General features: G+C 47.6%; 1 protein-coding gene across 1 annotated transcript; it reads left to right on the top strand.

Annotated features, from left to right (window-relative positions):
• Nucleotides 1–676: 676 nt before the first annotated feature.
• Nucleotides 677–10371, top strand: DNAJC8 (DnaJ (Hsp40) homolog, subfamily C, member 8; the record flags this gene model as incomplete). The annotated part of the gene is made up of 8 exons (XM_009083571.1): nucleotides 677–778; nucleotides 2134–2190; nucleotides 4314–4380; nucleotides 5006–5100; nucleotides 5964–6035; nucleotides 7199–7290; nucleotides 8218–8293; nucleotides 9602–10371. Coding segments are annotated over 8 exons (684 nt in total), but the record flags the coding sequence as incomplete, so codon positions are not given.
• Between the last annotated feature and the right edge of the window lie 7066 nt (nucleotides 10372–17437).

Below are 17437 nucleotides of genomic sequence, written 5' to 3' on the forward strand. Positions count from 1 at the left end.
CCCCCGCGGGCCCCGGGCGCGTCCCGCCGCGCTGTGCCGCCGCTTGGCTCGTGAGGGGCAAACTGTGGCCCGGGAGGCTGCGTGCCCCTTCTCTGGGCCCGGTGTTTGGGCACAGCCTGCGTGTGTTCGCCTGAGCTGCCTGCGGAAAGGTTCAGTGGATGAGTGTTTCTCCAAATAAATACGAATGTTAAGTATATAAATGCCAAATCTGGTTGGGTGTGGTACCGTGGAGAGCAAGAAGTGAGCTGAGCTGAGCCAGCTAATCTGTAGTCAGAGTGGAGTGTACTTGTGTATGTGCATCGGTGCCACTTGATGTGTTTAACGGGCTGTTTTGCCAACAGGGAATTAAAGGCAGTAGCACGGTGGTTTGCAAGGAATCACAGTCACAGTAATGCTGGAGGAGCAAAGGGAGGGGGAAAGTAGAGCAAGCCAAAGCAGGCAAAATTGCTTTGTAGGATGTTTAAAAATTTAATGTTTAAAAAATACTGTGGTGCTGTGGAAAAGGCTAAAAAATATGCTCTGCTGGTGCTTGAGTAAAATAACCCCAGGCTTGGGATGAGCAGGAGCTGTTGTGGATGGCAGTACCAGGATGAGGATGGCTGGTGTAGGAATGGCCTGGGAAGTCAGGTAAGGACGTTGTGATGATGAGTAAATACAGGTCTTTCTTGCTTTCCAGGTAAAGCAGATTGAAAAACGAGACTCTGTTTTGACATCAAAAAACCAAATTGACAGACTGACCCGACCTGGATCTTCCTATTTCAATCTGAACCCTTTTGAGGTTAGTCTGAACGTTTTACCCTCCCTTCTGACCCGGTGTACCAACTTCCCAGTTTCCTGGCAGTTACTCCAGTGAGAAACTGAACACAAAGAAAGAAAATGATTCCCTAGATACAGATTGCTGTGCAGAAAGTTTGCAGCAGACAGCAGGGTTGTGTATATGTACTTGCTCTCCTTCTCACTGTATTATGGCAGCACAAGAGCTATGTTCTTGTGTCACATTCTCTCATGCATTGGAGGATTTGGCAGATCAGTGCTGGGTCTGCACAGGAGGTAAGAGCTGCAGGTAGCAGCTTGGCAGGTTTTGGTTGGAGCTCACTTAACTCAGCATTTCTCATTGTGTGCTTTGGGTGTTCATCCCACTGAACCTGTGTAGTGCAAGACAAGGTGTCTGAGTGCTCGTGCCACTGAGCAGTCTTTGAGGAGCCACTGGGACATGGATGATCCCCTTGCACATTGCAGTGTTTGATCCAGTTGCAGTCAGTTATAAAGTCTCAATTAGTATGAAAGTCTGAGGAAGACAGTAAGTAATCGATCTGGTGTTCACCTGGATCTGGTTTCCCTGTGTGTATTCCTTCCTGATACCAGCTTGTCTGACTTTCTAAACCTCAGGTACTTTTTGTAGTTCCAGGTCAGCCAGATCAGTTGGTAGATTCCCTTTGACATCGCTTAGTTCTGTGTAGATCTTAATACTTGACTTAGAGAGTAGATTAAGAAAGCCATTTGGGAGTAGACTATGGCTCTCCTGTGGGACTGTTTTTTATTTACAGATTCTTAGAGTCAGACCAGTATTCACCTGCATTGGCTCACTTGTTGCCTACATCTGTTGAGTAAATTAATTCACAAAGGAGCTCCTAAACTCTGCCACATCCCTGGAGATCAGTAGACAACTAGTCTCATTCATGGAAACCAAACAGTAAAACTCTGCTGTCTTCTTTCAAAATGGTAAAATGAATAAATTCTTACAAAGTAGTTTGTTTTCTGCCCAGAGTTCTCAGTTATGAATGACCTGACAATGTCCCAAAGTCACCATAGTCTCCTGGGGTTTTTTTTTCCAGACTGAGCATTGCTACGGGACTGGCAAAGGGTCAGATTGGTTTATGGATGGCAGGTGTCTGCATGAAATTGGATGTAGAAAGGACACTGACATAGCCAGAGGAATCTAGAGCTGATAGGAGTATTCCAAACATGGTGTTTCCTAAAATGTTTCTGTTTTACTGGGTGAAGATTCATGTTATGGGGGAAGCTGCCTGGTGTGTGGCTGTGTGCCACTGAACCAGTGCTAGAGCTTGCTGCCAGGAACCTGGAACATGGGGAGGAGCATCAACCCTGCTCTGCTCTTGTGGTCTCTTTTAGGTGCTGCAGATGGATCCTGAAGCCACAGATGAAGAGATAAAGAAAAGATTCCGACAGGTATTTGGCTTTTGAAGTCCCTGGAAGAAAACTGGAAGTTCTGTAGGGACGTGCAGCTGGGCTTGAGCACAAGAATGATGGTGGTAGAGGTGTATCTGGGTACAGGGGTGGCTGTTTTTGGGAGAAATGTGTAGAGCAATGCTTTGATCAACAAGAGGAGAGCTGCAGGAGGTCCATGCATGGGAAGCTGCTTTGCCTGTGCAGTGTGTGGTGAGGCTACAACAAACTGATGCACCTGTGTATAATCAGCTTATTGAACCTGAGCTCAGAGAGGGTCAGAATTCATCAGAAATAAGAGCTGAAAGAAGGTGTTTTTCTCAATATGTGCACTTGGATCCAGAAGTGCATTTTCTCTGAGGTTTCTCTAGGAATTTCAGTGTTCATTTTTGGTGTCTTGGTGACCTGGTGTTGTGGCTTAACCTCTGCCAGCAGCCAAGAATCACACAGCTGCTCACACTCCCTCCTCCCTCCTTTTCCCCCCCAACCTGGAGGAATGGGGAGGAGAAAATAAAGTATATAGGTTGAGATAAAAACAGTTTAATTATAAAGAGCAGAATTAGATAAAATGCTAATGGATAATAAAAAGAAAGTGAAAGGAAAAAAACCCCAAAAGAGCAAAACAAAGTCAGTGATGCACAATGTAATTACTCAGCACCCACAGACTGACGCAGCTCCATCCCTCCCCCCATATCAGCCCCTTCCTACTTATACACTGGGCATGACGTGCCATGGTATGGAATATCCCTTTGGCTAGTTCAGCTCACCCGTCCCGGCTCTGCTCCCTCCCAGTTTTTCTTGTGTATCTTCTCACTGGCAGAGTATGAGACACAAGAAAGAAAATGTCCTTGATTTAGGACAAACACAACTTAGCAGAAACCAAAACATCAGTGTACTACCAACAGTATTCTCACTCTGAATCCAAACATCGCACTATACTAGCTACTGAGGGAAAAAAAATAAATTTAACTCCATCCTGACTAAAACCAGCACACCTGGAACAGCAGCAGCCCTGCTCACTGTCTGTAACACAGGCAGTGCTGCCCCAGCCTCCCTCTGCTGACAGACCTGCAGGAGAAATTTGAGTTCAATCAGTGCATGCAGCAAAGAACCAGTGTCTGAAGGGCTGTGGCCTCCACCTGAATCAGGGGTGTGAGTATCCTTAGGCAGGAAGCTCTGCTGGCTGGCAGACCAATGTGCTTGCCAAGCTGGTAATGGAATATGGGCTGCTCCTGTACATAGGGAGTGGAAGGATAGCCTTTTGTTCTGTTGCTGACTTCTCAGTTCTGTGGGGCTGTTCAGCTTTGGGCTGGTAGAACACTACAGGGACGTGTTTTGAAGTCAATGCGATGAAATAAAAAAATGAATGGAACTGTATTGAGGAAATCAAACACCTAAATACAGAATGTGAAACAGCCAACAGAGAGAAAAAAGACATTGGCTGAAGTAAATGTGTTCAGGCCTGAAGGCACTAGCAAGTGGCAGCTGTAGAGTTCTTTGGCACCAATGCAGTTTGAATTGCTGCTCTGTACAGCAATAGCAGAAATAAGAGGTCTGAAAAAAGAAAGCCATATGGAGGAAGTTTGAAAGGTTGGGAAGGGGAATGTGGAGGAGGAACTGTGCTTTCCAGGCCAGTTAAAGTTGTCCTAAGGATGGTAGTGACCCATGTCCTGTCTTTGCCAGATAGAGTACAGGAAGGAGTTTTCTTAACTTTCAGTAAAGGAGCCCAAGGAAAAACTTAGCCACTCTCAAATGGTTTGATATTTGGACAGCATTAGGGGTACTGGAGAACTTTTTGGGAGACTTTGGTTGAGGATGTTCTTTGTAGGTTTGTTTCTTGTCAAGACCAGGGATACAAAACTTGGGTGACCAAGGGGTGTTTACATTGCTCTGCACATCCCAAGCTGCAGCTGTTCAAGCAGAGCCTGTTTGTTCCAGGGATTGTTTGATTTATCTGCTCGGGCTGATGCATTCTGCTGCGTGTTGTCAGCTGATCTGTCCGTGTACACAGGAGTGGCATCCCTGGGGATTCTCTCTGGCCAAGACTATTTGCCACCTCTGAAAAATCTGGGAAGCACTCTTCATCTTTTACAATGATCTTGATAGCAAGGCCCTTTCTCTTGCAGCTGTCAATATTGGTGCATCCAGACAAAAACCAGGATGATGCAGACAGAGCCCAGAAGGCGTTTGAAGGTAACTCTCTGGCTCTTTCTCTGGCCTGCTGAGGATTGGCAGTTGATGCTGCTGTTATGCTGCCAGTTTGGATGTTCCTTAGGGGTGGAGGGGACGGGAGGACGCTGCAGAGGCACTTTAGCTGTGGGAGCAGCAGCTCTGTGGTGGCAGTTCAGCGGGTGGCACTAGGTGGCAACAACGGCATTGTTGGATCACAGCAGGGACAGACACCGCCGAGGGGTTTGGGCATTGCTCAAGAAAAGCTGTTCAATCTGTGCATGAGATTTTATTCAAAGCCTTTAGGACCGAAGTGATGTTATGGGTTTAGGTGTATGGTTTGCGTCACAGGTGAGGTGTTCTGCACCTTACCCTCACCTCATGCCCCATAATGATAGCTGGTAGGGTTGAGCTGATATTTTCACCTGCTGTCGCCAAAAGGTTTTCGGACAATGTCTGCCATTTCTGTACCCCAAAACTCATTTCTCTAATCATGTTATCACTTACCTAAACTTAACCGAACAAAAAACCACCAAACAAACAACCCCCCAAATCCTACAAGTCAAATTTGCAATGCCAACAAGTAACAGTACTGTGATGCCTTGCGAACATGACTACTGGTGCTATTGATGGTGATGCTTTTTGTTAGCTGTAGATAAAGCTTACAAGCTGCTGCTAGATCAGGAGCAGAAGAAGAGAGCCCTGGATGTGATCCAGGCAGGAAAAGAATACGTAGAACACACTGTAAGTATTCTATGGGAGCATCCAGGGTTTGGGGTGAGTGGTAATCGGTCATTCATATTTTGCTTTTTGGTGCACCTGCTGCATGTTTAAGGTGAGCTGAGCAAACCTTGTCATGGGGCTGTGCTCTGGGCTCTGAGCTCTTCCCTGCAGGAATGAGTGTGCTGTGCTCAGCACTGCTGTGGAGCTCAGTGGGTTCAGTGAAAAAGTGCTTCAGTGAAATTCAGTACTTGAGGTAGTTAGGTCAGACCACATGATCTGACCTAAATATTTTTTCCCAAGTCTGTTAATGAATGATGCAGCTCAGATGTGTGTAGGTGGAAGAAATAGGTGGTGGCAGCAGGAGACTGGGAAGTTTGGGGCATATTGGCCTATAAGATAAGAAAAGGAGTTTGGATTGCATTGGTCAAGAAGTTAGTTGAGTGGTGTGGGTGAGCTAAAATACAACAAGCTTGAGTATGCAGGTGATACAGGAGGACGCTGATACTCTTAACTCAGGGAGCACTTGATGTTCTGCTTCTTGTTGTTAGACTTTTGAATATCAGAAGGCAAAATAAATTCCCTGTTGGGTTGGATGTTGTATATTGGGTAAGAGTGTATCTTTAAAAAAAGCAACAAAGGGATTGCGTTGAAGGAATAGTGCCCAACATAGTATTTTTAATTACTACAGTTCCTGTGATAGTGATCTTGTATGTGTTTACATGTGCCTGGAACCAGGATGATTTGGTCTAAATTAAACATCAATCAAACATAGTGTCATCTAGAATTCTTCCTTCACACTGGAGTAAGAATGCAAAACTGCTAGGATATCATTATGTAATCCCTATAAAGCTTATAAGGCTCTTACTTTCGTTCTTAATCTTCAGGTGAAAGAAAAAAAGAAGCAGCTGAAGAAGGATGGGAAACCTCCCACTGTAGAGGAAGATGATCCTGAAGTTGTAAGTCATACACTGTTCAGAGACACTGAGGAATGCAAAAAGTGTTTTGAGGAATTGAGATTCCAAACGAGTGCAGGAGTATTTATTAGACTTGTTAATGTTGTAAATCCTTGCACTTACAGAAGAGCAAGTTCTGATCGGCCAGTGAAGGCTACCAAGTGTCAGGTAACACCTGTGCAATTTGGAAAAAAGCTTAGCTGTAGTGTAAAGAGTAAATACATCGTGAGATTATAAGTCAGAACAGCCTTTTCTGTTCTTGGAGCAAGGCTGCATTGCTGTGCACCACACAGCCTGTTTGGAGTTGAGTTGCTCATTGTGTTGTGCCTGCTGGCAGCCTGGCATTGCTGCTGCTGGTGGAGGTGCCTGTAGGGAGCTCTGCAGCATGGCTGGAACGAGCTCTGTGGCAGTTCATAGTGAGAGCTGTTTTGTCTGTTTCTTCCATACAGCCCTGGAGGACAGATGTGCTGTTCTGCCACATCACTTGTATTAAAAATGGCATAGCTTAGTTGTTCTTACCTGGGTTCTATTCTGACAAAGCCCAGTGACATCAGAGGCTGTAACAGAAGGACAGATGATTTTCAAATGCTGACATCATCAGTCTTACTTTCACCCTTCTTTTTGCCTGGAAAGGGATTTTTTTCCCTCTTGATGTCACCACAGTAACCCCATAACCATCTTACTTTCCATCGATTTTCAGAAGTCTCTTGCTGCTTTTTAATAATGAAGATTGTTGTAACTCTACTGATTTCCTACTGGGAAGCCAATGCTCGACTTTTACAACACATCAAGAAGATCTGCCGGGAAATTGCTCTCTAAACAGTGACAATTTTGCCTTTTTTTGTCAAATGTAGCATTGCAAGACTTAGCAGAAGAGTGAGAGCTTGAAATGAACAGTTCTGTTTAGGCATAGCTTCATGAATACAGATTAAAATGAGACTAATATGAGGCTAATACGTAGTTGTTTCCTGGTGCTGAGGCCAGAATTTAATCAGCAGTGGTTTATACCTTATTGTGTGCTGCTGCTACTGACCACTGTCAGGGCAAGGGAGGGTTATGTGGACACACCTATGGTTTGATTTCTTCCTGTGCTCTTACATTCTTATGTAAAACAGACGTTAACTGTGCTGGTGGCATTGTTTGAGGACAGGATTTATGTTTTACAGTTCAAACAAGCTGTTTACAAACAGACGATGAAGCTCTTTGCTGAACTGGAAATTAAGAGGAAAGAAAGAGAAGCAAAAGAAATGCATGAAAGGTATAAATCATGTTCTGTTTGGGCTCTTCTTCCTCCTCATGCTTCCTCAGAGAACATAAAGGATCACAGAGTCTTAGAAAAGTCTAAGTTGGAATGAATCTCTGGAGATATCTGGCCCAACCCCTTCTGAAAAAGGACCTTGGATTAGATTAACAAGAATCCTGTCAAGGCTTCCAGTAATGTAGATTCCACCACTTCTCTGTGGGTTGTAGAGCTCTGTGCTTGAGGAAAGCACACAGGAAATTTGCCATCCTGTGTTGAGGCCATTGACACGCTCAATATGATTATATTCTCTTACATGTACACGGGGAGGCCAACCACAACAGTGGAGTGGGACACAACTCTGCATGCTGTTAGCATGCAAAGGATTGATTCTTAATTTCAATTAAGTGCCAGAAATACCCTGTGGCATGTGTGGTCTGGAAGCGTTGTAAGTATTTTGATCAGATGCTGCCTAAGTGCTGACTGGGAATGCACTTCCCAGACAGGGTTTGGTCGGTGAGGTGGGAGGTGGCTGCAGGTTCTGCTCTTGATTGCACATGAAGATTAGGGGAATAAAAATTTTATTCCTACCTTGCATGCTCAAGTGTTTATTAATTTCTCAAAATGAGTACTCTATACAGTTTTAGAGACTTGTCACTAGAGCTATGAAGGAGTCCAACTCATTTTGCTGAGCAAGAGAATCTGACTCACTGATTCAGTGTGTGCATCCTGTCAGTGGAGCCAAACCATCTTTTCTGCTTTTTCAGATTGGAAACCGAATTCTGTTTGCTGTGCTATCTTAGGTGTGCTTATTTATCTCTTCTGGTAGGCAGTTTAGTCTGCCAAGAAATCAGAAGAGCTTTCCAAGATGTTTTGGAAGCATTGCTGTGTTTCTTTCAAGCAGGTGCTTGTGAGTTCCTAACTGCTTTGTGGCTTCCCTTCCAGGAAGCGGCAGAGGGAAGAGGAAATTGAAGCACAGGAGAAAGCTAAACGGGAACGAGAGTGGCAGAAGAACTTTGAGGTAATCAGCAGCTCTAAATGTACAGGATGAGCCTCAGCAGTTCTTGGCCATGCTGCAGGGAATGCCCCTGGACACCTTTGGTATGCAAGTCTGTAAGATAATTTAAGTAAAAGATCTGCACCAGCCCGGGTTCTGTCCCTGTGTAGGGAGAAGAGCCCATCTAAAGGGCTCTGGTATCACCTGTGCAGAAAGAGGTCTGGGAAATTAAGGTATAGTGTTGTTCATATCTGCCAGCAGTTCATTCTGTCTCTAGTCAGAAATGTGAGTTGCTGCGTAGCCCAGGTCAGTGGTGACCAATAAAACTTAATCTGGGAACTCTTTCCACCACTGTGTGGACTGTTGGTACTTTGCAGTCTAGTTGCTAAGACTTAGGGAATCTGTGTGTCCTCTGAATATCAGAGACCTCACTAACAGTCACTCCCCTGAGATTAAATGGTCACAAGCAAGGCTGGAGAAGCCCAGAGCAGGTGTTACCTGCAGATGTGCTGGGAGTGCACTGTGCCCCAGCATCCAGATGCCTGCTGATGCCAGGCCCTCTCCATCCTGCCATGGGGAGGGGAAGCAGGCAGCTGCTGTGGCCAGAGCCATCTGCACCACTGGTACTGCAGCGGGGACTGCCTGGAGAGGACTGATCTCAGGCTGTGAGGTGGATCAGCCCTGGGCTTGTTCTGTCCTACTGTGAAACCTTCAGCCTATAGACTTTGTAAGTTGGCTTTGTGGGAGATCTGGGGTGGGTTTTTTTCTGGTTTACTTTTGGTTTGTTTTCGCCTTAGGAAAGGTTTCTGCTGCTCTGTAGGTAGGGCAGGAAGAGGAGAAAAGTGCACTAGAGACCTTTTCTGATTGTGGCATCGTGGTGAGACTTGGGGCAAGAGGCATGAGAGAAGGCAGCAGTACTTTTCCCTTCTCTCTCCTCCCGACCTTCAAGCTGCAGCACCAGCAGCATGAAGAGCTGAGACAGAGAAAGGAGATGGCACATTCTGGGCTGACAGATCAGGAACACCCATTGGAGAGGAGGCTTCTTGTTTCCTTTGCACATCAGATGATTCGGCAGAGTCTGGTCAGGAATCCCCAACCCAAGCCAGTGGCTTCTGAAACAAGAAACCAGCAGTGCTTGTGCTGGTGTGTGTCAGCTCACTTGTAATTCCACTGCACTGTGTGCTCTGGCTCTTCCTAGTGTCTGTGTGTCCTGGCAGTCAGGGGCTGTGTGCTGGAGAAGAGGAAATTGCTATTTATCTCTTGAAATGGCATATACTGCCTGTGCCCTGGCTCCTGCACTGCTTAAGTCTCCACTTGCTCTCTCGTTCCCAGGAAAGTCGGGATGGCCGTGTAGACAGCTGGAGAAATTTTCAGGCAAATACAAAGGGGAAGAAAGAAAAGAAAAACAGGACCTTCCTGAGACCTCCCAAAGTAAAAATGGAGCAGCGTGAATGATCTTGGCAGCGTTGCCCGAGAGCAGCTTCTCAGTCCCCTCCCTGCTTTTAAGGACTCGTTGGCACCTAGAGTAAGATTTGCTTTTTAGTAGACTGTTTGTTTCCAGTACAATTAATTATCAGTCGAAGTATTTTTTGTACTCCGTTTGACCTAGGGCCAGAGAAAGCCCAGCCAGGGCCCTGCTACATGTAGAACGTGGCTTCGAGTCCCTGCCACCCTGCTGTCCCGTGTGTCTGCTGCCTGTAACTCGGTGTTTTGTACTTCACAGAGACTGTGCTGTTTCACCTCTTCTGTTTCTAGTTTGAGAGCTGAACAAAATATTGGAAATAATGTGTTCAAAACTTTACAGGCATCATCTTTCTCAGCAAGTTCAGCTTGGGAAAGGTCTGGGCTGACTCTGGGAATGTGCTCCCAGCGCTGTGCAGTGCAGCTGGTCTGCAGTGAGTCCTGCAGCTCCTCACTGCAGCGAGTAGTGCTTGGAAGGAACCTGCCCCCAATATCTGAGTTCCAAACTAAAATTCCAGCTCTCAGGCTTAGACTTCTGTTAATCTCAGACCAGCTGGTCACTTCCTATAAAGGAAAATAACTTCTCTTGATTAATAGTTAAGTTGCAATGGTCTGTATGTAAAATAAATTTTTACCCAAATCACCAGGTTTATTTCTTGGAATCATTAAAAATTGCAATTGAAGGGGGTGAATGGAGTGCACTGAGATGCTGCTGCTCTTCAGCATGAACACTGTCTGCAGTAAGGGTCTGCTGCCATCTCAAAGTCTATCCTGGCTTGAATTTGGAAGTGACAGTCCTCAGAGTGGCACTCAGGAGGCCAAGAGAGGATGGCTCTTCCTGGGGTGGAGGCAGGTGTGCCAGGGGCCATGCTGACCACTGAGCTTGTGGCTGGGCCCTGGGGGAGCCTGGGTGAGTTGGGAGGACTTGAGCAGAACTCCTCAGAGCTGTGTGATGAGCTCGAACTCATGACTTTGGATTTCTAAATTCCTGCTTTCTGTGTATTGTAAGTCTTTTAAGAGATTTTCAGCTGTTTAAAGGTGTTCAAAGTGGAGTGTGCTACAGTCAGGTTGGATAAAGCTTTGAGCAACCTGGTCTGGTGGGAGGTGCCCCTGCCCAGGGGGTTGGCAGTAGATGATCTCTAAGCTCCATTCCAACTGCTTGACATACTATGATACAGACTCCCGTGTGCAAGGCAGGCTCCTCTGGAGACCCTTCCATGGGCTCTTCACGTCTCTCCTGGCGGCCATCCCCGTATCTAGGTCCCGTGGCCTTCATGAAGATGGTGCTTTCCTTCCTCCTCACTGCCTTTGGCCAGCTCCTTTCCCTTGGGCTCACTGCCACACATGCCCTCCTCACACGAGTGCGACCCTTTGTGCTGCTCCTCTTATCTCAGGCAGCAATGAGGGCTCTCTTACTGGGAAGGTTGGTTCTGCTGCCCCTGGAGAGGTGTCTGCAGTGTCCGATCTCCCCATCTGGACAAACCACCTCCTGTTCCTGTCTGCTGGGTTGGAATAACGTGACCAAGTTATGTGTTACTCAACAGGTGTCTGCAGGAACAGCAGCTCTTGGGGGAGGTTATGCTTCCTGAGAGAACCAGGACTTAGCTGAACCTGCTGAAGTCTGGTGCTCTCCACTCACCTTTGTTTCTTCACCTCTTGTGCACTGGTCTGTGTGACCAAATGTAAAGTGAAACATTCTTCCCATATTAAACGAAGGTGTTTTGGTGCTTTGTGCATTAACTAGCTCCTAACACAGCAGAACACAGTTCCTATTTTCTGTGTAAATACAGGAATGTAGTTCTTTACCTTATTTGTCCTGCAAGGTATAACCTGCTAAATAGATCACTTGAGTTGAACCTCGAGTGCCAAAACATTGCTTAAAGAGTAACATGGTGGTGGTGTCTAGGTGGTACACAAGCCAAACATTAACTAGCAGCAGTCTGAGATGGGCTGACAGGTCTGGGAGACACTGAATGTGCAGCATTGCTCTGTTCAGGCACTGAAATTCTTTTTTATTGGCAGAGCCTGGTCCTTCAGTAACTGGGAATGCATTGGTAGGACACAACTTCCTTGTCAAGGCAGTAATTGGCCACAGTTGTTCTGAGGGAAATGTCAGTTAACTTGTGGTGCTGTGTCTCAGATGCAATCATCTCCTCTGCTTCCTGGCTGTAAGACACCAGCAGTGCTGGGCAGCAGCTCACACCATCACAGTGTCTCCAAGGGCAGCTTCTCAGTGCCCAGAGCACATGCTGTCCCTCCAACCTGTCTGCCTCTTCTTCCCCTGTGAAAGTACTTCTAGTTTAGATATCTGTCCCCATCATTCCTGTCCCAGAGTCCTTCCCTCTGACATTGAAACTCTGGTCTCTAGCAGCATTACCTGGCTGATGGGGTGATGTCTTTGCTGACCTTTCAGATCTTTACATTTTTGTCAGGTAGCTCAGGATGGATCCTGTGAGAACTTGAAATGTGTGTAAGACCCACTTAATGCTCTGATTCTGCTGCTCAGAGCTGGGTATGTTGATGAGTGTGCCCAGGGCAGTGGCTCACTGCTGGCTCTTGTGGGGTGCAGCTGGGGCCACTCCTGGCCCCTGGGCTTCTGCAGTTGGAGTCATTGTTTGCCACTGTCTCTGACTGGGTTGTGGCAGAAAAGTGTGCAGCTTGCAACAACACTGTTTCATTCTCAATTTAGCTGTCCTGTTTTCGCAGCTTCTCCTGTCTTATCTACCCAGCCAAGTCCTGAGAAGCTTCCCATCTCCCAAGGGCGACTTGGGCAGCACTTGGCCCTTTGCTGGGTATTTCTCTGCTCCACTGGAGGGAACCTGGGGGTTAATTCTGATCCTTGTATTGCAGAAACCAAGTAGTTTGAATTGCCTGGGTGGAAATAAGCGAGTGCACAATGTGGATCCCCCCAGATGCAGACTGGGCCACTGCCTGGCCCCTGCCATGTGTACCAAGGCAGAGGGGTGGATTGAATGGAATGCTGTTTGATTTCAAGAGGTAGAGATGTGTAGAGGGTGGGATTGCTAGGCCTCTTCCCTCCCTGGAGCTCTTTTTGGCTCAGTGGTTCTCGTAGACTAAACTGTTTGTTCTTTATGTGCAGGACAAGAAAATGCATTGGTGGGCATAAGAAATCATTTTGTTTTCTTTCAGAATGAGAAGAGGTCCCAGGGAGCTGCAGAAGTGCCTTTCAATAGGGTCTTGGCTTTGGTGCCGATGGAAATAACCTCCTCTGTGTCCAGTTCCCACAGAATGTGCACAGGAGTCTGACCAGAGTCCAGCTCTGCTTTCTTGGGGTCCAGAGGTCACTCCTGAAGCTCTTGGGGCTAGGCTGAGGCAGGGAGCTTTCCTTCCCCTCCCTATGCACTCGGCTGTCTGGATGTGCTGTTCAGCTCCAGTGGGATGGGAAAGGACCTTTGTGAGATAATTAGTTTCTTGTGTCTGAAGATAAAAAGGGGCAACTGCAACAGAAACAACTCATGTAGACAAAGGGAATGGGGCAGGACCTTCCTGTCTGGTGCTACTGTGCTGTTTAGGAGGATCCCCCAAGTGTGTAGACAGGCTGAGGTCTAGATTTACTGGAAGAACTTGATTCAACAGGGTACCAAAGCTGTTCAGTCAAGGATAGACAGTTATGGCCTGGGGGAATCAGCAAGAGATGAAATCTATTATTGGTAAGACATAGTTGGGCAAACACACTGATGTGCTCTGAATTCACCATCAACCCCTTCTCCTTGGACAGGAACAGCTATACTGGTCCAGAAATCGACACTCGTCATCCTCCCTCTTATCTCACAATCCCACCACTCACGTGCCATTGAAGCTACAATCAAGTGTTTGCTAGTACAGGCAGCTGCTTCAGCATCAGTCCTTTTCTAGAGAATAGCCAGCACATGATTCCCTGGCCAGTGAGATCTCACCCAGCTAACCCACCCAACATCCTTCTGCTCTTAACAACAGCAATTGCAATAAAACTTGGCCTGGTACCATTCCACTTCTGATTCCCAGAGGTCCTACAGGGCTTACTCTTAATTACTGCCCTACTTTTGTTCACAGCAATGAAATTTCGCCCATCACCCTTCTCTTCCACACACCTGCATCACCTAATCCCTCGCTATTACCTGCTGTGGACATCGCCTCAGCAGCTCTGGGAGGCTGAAGAGGACAAAATCAAACACAGATCTGACAAGTCCTAGCTTTCTTCTCCATCTCCCACTTAGGCTGAATAGCCATCATCATCATCTACAGCCCAAAAATCACTCTGCTTACCTTCTGTGTATCCTCCATAGTAACTGGTGCTGTATTCCTCACTCTCAGCGCAGTAAAACCCCTGAAACTATCCACAATATAACCACATTGCAGTAAAAAGCCTGAAACTATCCACAATATAACCACATGGACAAAAATTCCTACACTAAGTGGAACTGTTATATTAGCACTACTCTTCCTAGCTGGATTACCTCCACCAACAGGCTTCCTGCCCAAGTGATGAATAATTCAAGAACTGACTAAGCAAGAAATCACCTCAACAGCCACAATCATCACCATACTATGGCTACTTGGACTATTCTTCACCTTGGTCTAGGTGAAGAATAGTTAGGGTTGGTAGTCTGTGCAACACACTCCCCCATGCTCTACAGACCACACAAAGCACTGGCATAGTAACACATCAACAGGCTCCTACTTGCTCTTCTGTCCACTGCACTTCTGCTCGCTCCCATAATCCTCACCATCACCTAGAAATTCAGGCCTTCAAAGCCTTAAACAAGAGTTAAACCCTCTTTAGTTTCTACTGAGACCTGCAGCATATCAACCTGAATCTCCTAAATACAACTTGGATGCTTTCATTAAGACAGGCTTGTGCTAGGTAGATGGGTCTCAATCCCATAAAATTCTAGTTAACAGCTAAATGCCTAAACTGACAGGCTTCTACCTATGAGACCCAGGCACATACTCAGTGTGCATCAACAAGCTTGCAACTTGATACGAACTTCGCTACAGAATCAAGAAGAGGAATTAAACCTTTGTAGAAAGGACTACAGCCTAATGCTTCAACACTCAGCCATCTCCCCTGTGACCTTCCTGACAGAGATGATTATTCTCCACCAACCACAAACTGTGCCATTTGTATTTCAGGGCATATCCACCTCTGGAGGATTACCTACAATGCATGGAGTGCTGGATGGAGGGACCCAGGTGGGAGAGATCAAGGGCTTGTGCTCTCCTTGCCTTCCAGAAGAGAATTTCTTTTGCTAGCCTTTCTCTTAAAACAACTGAAACTGGAGAGAAATTGTGGGAGGTTGGCCTTAATGCAGGAAGTTTTCCTCAGAAAGAGCTGGGTGATGGCAGTGTCTTATCTACAGATACAACACACTGTCTTGTCTCTTTTCCTCTTGCAAGTTGCAGTGTGAGCCAGACCTCCCCTGCTCAGGCAGCTGAGTCCTATGTTCCTAGGGGTCTCTCAACCTGAGGGAATGTCCTGAAGCTGTGTTTGGAGGGGGGGGGTTAGGCTGGAGGTTAGGCAAAGGTTCTTGCCCCAGAGGGTGTTTGGGCACTGGAACAGTTCCCCAGGGCAGTGGTCACAGCCCCAAGGCTGACAGAGCTCAAGGAGTGTTTGGCCAATGCTCTCAGGCCCAGGGTGGATTGTTGGGGTGTTCTGGGCAGGGCAAGGGTTGGACTGGTGATCCTTAGGGGTCCCTTCTGGCTCAGGAGATTCTATGATTCTACAACTCAGGGGCAGAAAAGAGACATTGTCCCCTGTGTTGTGCCCCAGCACAGTGTGCCTAGCCTGGCTGTGTGTGGGGCTGCAGCAGCTGGGTTGGGAACCTCCCCAGCTTTGTTTTCCAGAAATCCTGGCAGTGCTCCTAGTGCTGCTGGGGCTCCCCTGCCTTCCCCTCTGGAGTCCCTCACTCTGCTCCTTGGTAGGTGCAGCTCTCACAGCCCTGACACATGTTGTGCACAGAAGGGACAGATGTCTGGTGGTGCTGCTCCCCTGTGCTGGGTTCCTGTCTGCCCCACTCCGATCTCAGCGCTGCAGTGAGCACTGTGCACCTTTTGATCTGGGATGCAGCTGAGCTGCCTGATTCACTGCTGATGCTGAGCTGCCTGATTCACTGCTGATGCTCAGCAGCCTCCCTGTCCCACCAGCCAGAGGGCTTCGGACTCACAGGGTGAGTATAGACATGTACCTTGGGGCATTTAGGTCTTTGTAGCATGAGGTCTCTGCTAAAGCCCATTCAGTGCCATCAAAATGTTCTCTGGGAGGCATTTCTGGCCTCCCTGGCTGCCTGCTGCATTCACATTCCCTTTCTGGGATATTCAGCTGTCCTGCAGCAGCAGGGACACTCTGTGGATGCTCTTGTTTTTCTGAGTGGAACAGAGCTGCACGAGTGTGTTTTGATGTCAAGGAATATAACAGTGGCACACATGCCAGCAGGATTGGTGCTGTTGAAATCAAACTGGAGAGTTTTGGGGAAGGACCTCTGTAGGTCTTTAATTCGACCTTGTGTTTGGTGTGGTGCTATCGCTAATGGTAGGTGAGGTCAGCTGGGGCTCTATCAAGGCAAGCATAAGGATGAGACCCCTGCCCTCCCTGGGTTCCTGTCCCCAGGGATGAACAGTCCTTGTGGTGAAAATATTTCACCAACGTCCGTCCTGACTGTCCCACACTCTGGTTTGTGGCTGTTGCCTGTTGCCACACTCACTGCTGACAAAAATTCATGTCCGACCTCTGCAATTTCCCTTCTGGCAGCTGCAGGCAGTGATCAGATGGTCCTTCAGCCTCTGGGCTGCTGCAGCCTGTCTCTCTCTGTAGCTCAGACTGTGGTGCAACCTCTGTCTCTCCAGTTCTCCACATCCCTTTTTTGCTGCCCACACTGTTCCAGTCCTACACAGAGGAGACATTGGTTGTCCTCATGCTCTGGCTGTGGTCCTTATTCACAAGCTGTCTGGCAGCCTTCTCTGTTGGGAAGGGCCATGGTTAAACTAGTGCAGCTTTGCTGTTTGGTTGGGAAATTGGAGTGTTAGCTGCAGCTCTGCATGCTGCAGCTGGATGCCTGACAGCCTTGCCGGGGGCTCCGGGACGTGGCAGCAGTGCAGGTGGCTGCTCCATGCATGCCCATGGGTTGTGTCTGTCTCAGAACCCTCACACCTCCTTTCCTGCAGAAACCAGAGCTGATTCTTACCAGCAATTAAGTGGCAACATTTCCTTGTTAAACAACCCGTGGGGACCAAAGAGAGCAGACAGAAACACACGTGATTTGGTTTTATAACACGAGTGATTCAAGCGGATGTTGTGTCCATGATCTGCCACAGAACACATGGGAAAACCCCATGTGGAACTGAGCAGGGCAGTGCCAGCAGGAGGGAGTGGGTCCCTCGTGTCTTGAGTGCCCTTCCTTGCCAGGCTGAAGGAGCACAAGGCCCGAGGGAGTTTATAGTTCTGCAGGGGGAGTGCAGGAACGCCCTGCCACAGCCTGGAGTGTTTTCTGGCTGACGTTTCCTAACCTCACAGCAGAGCAGGCCTGCCCTGGTGCTTTGCATCTTGCAGCGTCTCTACCTCCCGTGGAATCATTTGAACAAGCACTGTGCTTTTTCCCAGCCCTGGGATCTGGAAGGAAATGAGCCCAGAGATCTGCCCAGGGCACTGCTCCCCTCACCAAGCCTGGGCCAGGGGTGCTCCCTGGTAGGGCCAGGGGCGCAGGTCTGCGC

The sequence above is a fragment of the Acanthisitta chloris genome, unplaced genomic scaffold (assembly GCF_000695815.1).
Source record: "Acanthisitta chloris isolate BGI_N310 unplaced genomic scaffold, ASM69581v1 scaffold19141, whole genome shotgun sequence".
Taxonomy (NCBI): domain Eukaryota; kingdom Metazoa; phylum Chordata; class Aves; order Passeriformes; family Acanthisittidae; genus Acanthisitta; species Acanthisitta chloris.